A 6,561-nucleotide genomic window follows, 5' to 3' on the forward strand; every position below is an offset into this window, starting at 1 on the left:
CAAGTTAAAATCAACCCTGTGGTCTCTAACAGAGGTTGGAAAGCTCATAGTTTTCTGTTACTAATGAGCTGTGGATCTGGGCTGGTTATTTTACAGTTAGTACAGCAGTTAATGTTTTCAAATAAATGTTACAGTCAATGTGATGTGAAATTATTCCAATAATCACATTGGTGATGTTGCATGGTTCACTCTGAAGGGCCAGGATGTCTTGTAATGTGAGCTGTGTTCACACTCATCGCATTGGACCAACAAACAAATGGAAATGTAACCAGAAGTCAACTTTGGGTGCGGTGTTTATAACTGTGCCATTATTCAGTAGATTTGCATCAGCTAAATTAATAGTGGATGAGGGATCAGTCAAAAACAGACAACGTTTTCTAACACTGCATATTATAACTACATAAGGAGGCAACAGTGTAATGTTTTAACATTCTTAATTAAAACATTCACTTATGTAATACCCACACATTCTAATAAAACATGATTTATCAAACAGTGAAGTTTTGAATTTAACAAGACTTCTGGTTTAATAAATTGTAATTATTTTACAATATATTTTATAATTACATTCTTAAGAAAACAGTGAGTGGCGGGCAAACACTGCAGTTTTACAGTAATAGAGGTAATAGTAGCAAAGGATGTGTTTTGTACAAATTGTTGGTTTATTCTATCAAAGCCAGTAGATCTGTATAAAATGTTGGGCCATGTGAGTTGCCCAATGCCATTCTGCACGAGCAGAGGTGGCTCAAAGTGAAAGTCAATGAAAACAGATGCCATTTCTGAAGTTGAGTCCACATTTCTTTCACTCGACCTTGGGGACAAATTTGAGCTCACTCTTGGCATCTTGGAGCTGCTTGAGGTTGACAGCCGGTCCTGGTAACTTCACTGCTCCAGGCAGCTCTTTCTTTTCCTCTGATTTACTGCATGCCCCCTGTATCAGATGAAACCATTACCAAACTTCAGAAAAGAATATCACCTTTACCTCACACCCTGTCTCCTCCTGGTCTAAATGTCAATCTGTAAGTGATGCTTACAGTCCTGCTTTGGTCCAGTGGTAGCACTTTCACCACTGAGTCAACAGGTTGTGAGTTCATGTCTTCGCATCCCGGAATAGTGTAAGCCTTGGCTGGGTGGTAGCCCTCTCGCCTCTGAGTCAGAAGATTGTGGGGGCAAGTGCTGCTCCAGAGACACAAAATCTGAGCACAAAGTCTAAGTTGACACTCCAATACAGAACTGAGGGAGTCCTTCACTGTCAGAAGTGCGTCTTTCAGATAAGATGAGATCCCACAACACTATTTCAAAGAAGAGAAGGGGAATTTCCCCAGTGTCCTGGGCAATATTTATACCTCAACCAACATCACTAAAACTGGTTTAGCCATTCACCACCAGATCGGGCTGGACCATATAAAGCAATATCAGGCCCTGCTCTGGTCTATCAAAACTACTCATCTTGGGATGCAAAAATAACCCTGGATTCCTTTGTCTACCGCAAACCATGTTCTTAAGGCCCTGTCTCCGTCTCCTCCACCGTCACCCCCAACAAGTGCGAGGAGCTCATGGACTTCTTTGTCACTAAAATTGAGACCAGCCAATCAGCTGCCTCTGCCATCTCTCTCCTTTTCCTGTGCCCACCTGGCCAAATTTCCTCTATGGCTACTGCCCTAGCCTAGAACTCACATCTTCCTCTTGTTTCTCTCCTTTCACCCCTCATGTCTTCTCTGAGCTCATCCTGTCCATGAAATCCACCTTCTCCTCCTTCAACCCTATTCCCACTAAACTGCTGACCCCCTAACTTCCCTTCCTAGCTACCATGTTAGCCCATGTTAGGTATTGTTAATGGTTCTCTCTCCACAGGTACTGTCCACCTTTCCTTCAAATCTGCCACCATCAACCTTCTCAAAAAACAACCCTTGACCCCTCCATCCTTGCAACTACCATGCCATCTTCAACCTCCCTTTCCTGTGCAAAGTCCTTGAATGTGTTATCACTTCTCAAATCCATACCCATCTTTCCTGGAACTCCACATCACATCCCTCCAATCAGGTTTCCACCCTTGCTACAGTACAAAAATGGCTGTTATCAATGTCACCAATGATATTCTATGTGACTATGACAAAGTTAAACTATCCTTCCTGATCCTCCTTGACCTGTCTACAGCCTTTGACATGGTTGACCACATCATCCTCCTCCAACACCTTCCCACCATCTTCCAGCTGGGTGGGGCTCCACTTGCCTAGTTTCAATCATATCTATCTAATAGTAGTCAGAGAATCGCCTGTAATGACTTCTCTGGTGTCACCCAAGGATCTTTCTTGGCCCCCTCCTATTTCTTATCTACATACTGCTCCTTGGCATTGTCATCCAAAAATACATCAGTTTCTACACGTACGCTGATGACACCCTGTTTTACCACACCACCACTTCTCATGATTCCTCCACTGTATCTAAATTATCAGACTGCTTGGCTGACATCCTGTACTGAATAACCATAAATTTCCTCCTACTAAATATTGGGAAGACCAAAGCCATTGTCTTCAGTCCCTGCCAGAAACTCCATTCCCTCGTCACTGACTAGATCCCTCTCCCTGGCAACTGTCTGACGCTGAACCAGACTGTTGGCACCCTTGGTGTCATATTTGACCCCGAAATGAGCTTCCAACCACATATCTATGCCATCACTAAGACCACCTATTTCATTTTTTGTAACATCGCCAGTCTCTGCCTTGCCTCAGCTCATCTGCTGCTGAAGCCCTCATTCATGCCTTTGTTACCTCTAGATGTGACTATTCCAATACACCTCTGGCTGGTCTTCCATGTTCTACTATCCGTAAACTTGAAGTCATCCAAAACTCTGCTGCCCATGTCCTAATTTGCACCAAGTCCCATTCATCCATCGCTAGTGTTTGCTGACCTACATTGGCTCCCAGTTAAGCAATGTGTCAATTTTATAATTCTCATCCTTGTTTTCAAATCCCTCCATGGCCTCACCCCTCTCTAACTCTGTAATCTCCTCCAGCCCCACAACCCTCTGAGATATCTGCACTCCTGGCTAAGTCTGGCCTCTTGAGCATCCCTGATTTTAATCACACTGCTATTGGTGGCCGCGCCTTCAGCTACTAAGGCCCTAAGATCTGGAATTCTTTCCCAAAAGTTTTCCACCTCTCAACCTCACTTTTCTCCTGTAAAATGCTCCTTTAAACCTACATCTTTCACCAACCTTTTGGTCATCTGCTGTAATATGTGGCTCGGTGTCAAATTTTGTTTTATCATGCTACTGTGAAGTGCATTGGGACATTTTATTACATTAAAGGTATCATATAAGTGCAAGTTGTTGTTATTAAAATAGATTATCTCAATGCTGTTTGTGGGAACTTGCTGTGAGCAAATTGCCTGCCATGTTTCCTATATTACAATAGTGAGTATACTTTAAAAGTACTTCAATGGCTGTCAAGCACTTTGGAAATCCTGAGGCAATGAAAGGTGCTATATAAATGCAAATCTTTCTTTACTGTCCTGGTTCACAAGTACCTCTGTACTGAAAAGATGTTTCATAGGATCATAGAATAGTTACAGCACAGAAGGAGGCCGTTTAGCCTATTGTTTCCATGCTGGCTCTCTGCGACAGCAACTCACATAGTCCCACTCCTTTCACTTTTCCTCATAGCCCTGCAAATATTTTCTCTTCAGATAATTATTTAATTCCCTTTTGAAGGCCTCAATTGAATGTGCCTCCACATTCAGGCAGTGCATTCCCGATCCAAACCACTCACTGTGTAAAATTCTTTTCTTCATCTCTCCATTGTTTCTTTTGACATTCACCTTAAATCGGTGTCCTCTGGTTCTGGATCCTTTGGCCAATGAGAACTGTTTCTCCCTATCTACTCTGTCCAGATCCCTCATGATTCTGTATCGTGTGACATGTTCTTACCCAAACTTATACAAGACAGTCAGGTTAGACAATAACACTAAAATCATTGCTTAAAATGTGAACTTCACACAATCCAGGTGTGGAAACAGGGGGCACAGTTCCAATCTTATTTAACACTGGTGAATAATACAGCAATGCAAAATCTTCCTTTACATTTTATTTCTTGGCATTGTTTTAGCAGTTGTGGTATTTCTAAAACACACCATAGTCAGCACCAAATTTTTCAGCACTCCAGCTATTGGTAAAGTGCCATGATTATCATTTAGGTGTCAGCATGGCTCACTGGTAGCACCTTCACCTCTGAGTTAGAAAGTTGTGGGGTTTGGAATTTGAGCACAAAGTGTAAGCTGATATTTCAGTGCATTACTGAGGAAGTGCTGCACTGTCAGAGATACCGTCATTTGGGTGAGACTTAAAGTGAAGCCCCTCTCAGGTGGGTGTAAAATTCCCTCATTGATCTATTTGAGGAAGACCTGGCCTCAAGCAACATTACTAGAAAGAGATTATCTAGTTATTATCACTGTTGTTTGTGCGACCTTGCTGTTTGTGAATTGTCTGTTGTGTTTCCTACATTATAACGGTGACTACATTTCAAAAAAGAACTGTAACACAACTGTAAAGCCCTTGGGGCGTCCTGAGGTTATGACCGGTGCTAAATAAATACAAGTTATTTCTTTTATTGTTACTGTTTGCTTTCTCACTCACCCCATCGGGCTCTAAGGTACACTCTTTTCTTTTGGTGGGATGTCCAGCTCCAGGCCGAAAGGCGCCCATAGGGATGTTTATGTTGGCCTGCAATTGCATCAGACAAAACAACCTCTTCAGCATCTATTAGCAATAGTGACAGTCTACAATAACCCGAGATTCGCGATAGTCACAATGTCAGTTTTTTTGACACAGAACATCTGATACTTTGCCAACAGGCAATTTCTAAGGAGTGTTCATCTCACCTGAATAGATTTGACATTGGAGCTCCGTTTGGACATTGTGTGGAGGAAAGCTTGATTTCCCGCTAGAAACGAGAAAAGACAATTAAATCCAAACATCCAGAATATGGAAGCCGTACGGTGGAGAGCTGGAAATAACTATTGCTGTAACATTGTTAGTGACCCCACTAGAGATAATCTTTCAGTGTCCATTTCAATGTTGCCTAGATACCTCTTACATGGACACAGAACATAAACACTTGAGCCTCTGTTGGCTCAGTTCTGAGTGAATCTTTAATAGACATCGAAATGATGTTCTCAGTACTGTCTGCAAATATTTTAAAGAAAGTTTTCCTTTATTTAAACCATCTACACCAACTAACAAAAACTCAAAACACACTGCGTGTTCCTGCTGGTTCCTTTAAGCAAAGGATTGCGTGTTATTTCTACAGCTATTTCAGAAGTGACAAAATATTAATTAATAAATAGAGGTAACAAATTCTACGGGCAGTTCACATCCAGCGAATAGTGGCGTGTTACCACTCAAATCACAGGCAGGTGAGACAGAGCAAATATTATTCTTGGATGGCATTTATTGAAATTCCTTTACGATACATAGAAATGCGCAATTCGAAAAAAAATTCGGTCGCAGGTAACTTTCACTCAATAATGTGCAGTATTAAATATCCTCGCGTTAACATCCTGGAACACTTTTGAGTTGTACTGCCTAACACCGAACAGAGAGGTGCGGTATTAGCAACAGGAGAATCATGTCCTAAGAATAAGCATTGCAGTCGACAGTGGATTGCATCTGGATGAGTCACGGCATCAATGTTTGAAAGTTACGGCCGTCCAGCAGGCTCTGACAGCGGCTCAGTGCTGCTGAAAGGTCAGAGTCGCTTTCTTGGCACAGTCACGTCACAGTCACAGGACTGGACCTAATATTTTCACTATCACCGAGCCTGTGTCCAAGACCGAGAGGGAAAGACACACAAAGCCAGAGCTAGCGGGTCACCTTTCCAAAAGCAGCTCCCCAATGATGATGGGCTTTTGGTCAATTTCTTGTCACTTTCTCCTTGTACAGTGTGAGGCTCCTCATTTCACTCTCTCGCCCAAAATCCAGCCTGATTGTTCAACTCCTTCTCACATGCCACTGAGCCTTCGAGCACACCAATAAAACAACAGTAAAATGTACCCCAAACTTTCCAGAAACTTACCTGTAACTGATGGCCGCCTTTTTAACCGCTGCAGAATTTTGTTTTCTGTTTATATCCCAAACCAACAGGTTGGATGTTATTTCCCGGTCTTGGTGGATTTGAGGGTTGAAATGACTCAGGTGTTTTTGGACGGGACAGAAGCCGATCGAAGAAGATAGTTGGGTCGGTGCATCAGTTTAGTTTGGAGGCAGATTGTGACAAGATTCCTGACGTGGCTGACAGTTGTTCCAACTAAAAATAGCGCCTGATAGGCAGAGGCTGCTTTTTCCATGTTAGTATTTGCCCTTTTAACTGGAAGGGTCAAATGTGCATGGGTCAAATCCGCCTGAACTGGGTCACACCAGGAGACCGTCGTATCATCAAACCTCGCCTATAGAAAGCGAGTTATTCCAGAAGGAGTTCTTTAATATTGAAATCCAGCTCTCTCCAAGATTGATTTTTGCCGCATCGGTCCTTACTAGGAATACTTTGAACAACCACAGTTACCCAA

The 6,561-nt window shown here is 42.5% G+C and overlaps 1 protein-coding gene across 2 annotated transcripts; it reads right to left on the minus strand.

The window, feature by feature from the left end:
- Positions 1-648: 648 nt before the first annotated feature.
- smpx (small muscle protein X-linked) lies at positions 649-6,157 on the minus strand. Of its 2 annotated transcripts, XM_068039877.1 has the most exons (4): positions 6,072-6,157; positions 4,879-4,940; positions 4,634-4,720; positions 649-931 (listed from the first exon to the last, which is right to left on the minus strand). In XM_068039877.1, the coding sequence occupies exons 2-4, from the start codon at positions 4,912-4,914 to the stop codon at positions 803-805; spliced, it is 252 nt and encodes an 83-aa protein (XP_067895978.1). In that variant the 5' UTR covers positions 4,915-4,940; positions 6,072-6,157; the 3' UTR covers positions 649-802. The 2 variants fall into 2 exon arrangements, with proteins under 2 accessions (XP_067895978.1, XP_067895977.1); XM_068039876.1 differs by lacking the exon at positions 6,072-6,157 and having other exon boundaries at positions 4,879-4,995.
- Between the last annotated feature and the right edge of the window lie 404 nt (positions 6,158-6,561).

Source organism: Heterodontus francisci, chromosome 10, assembly GCF_036365525.1.
Source record: "Heterodontus francisci isolate sHetFra1 chromosome 10, sHetFra1.hap1, whole genome shotgun sequence".
NCBI classification, from domain to species: Eukaryota; Metazoa; Chordata; class Chondrichthyes; order Heterodontiformes; family Heterodontidae; genus Heterodontus; species Heterodontus francisci.

Excerpts from the sequence above, each read along its gene's own strand:
- smpx (XM_068039876.1), bottom strand. The coding sequence starts at position 4,974 with ATGTTTGGATTTAATTGTCTTTTCTCGTTTCTAGCGGGAAATCAAGCT. Across the intron at positions 4,721-4,878 it reads CCAATGTCAAATCTATTCAG|GCCAACATAAACATCCCTAT; the intron begins GTGAGATGAACA and ends ATGCAATTGCAG. Across the intron at positions 932-4,633 it reads GTACCTTAGAGCCCGATGGG|GGGGCATGCAGTAAATCAGA; the intron begins GTGAGTGAGAAA and ends CATCTGATACAG.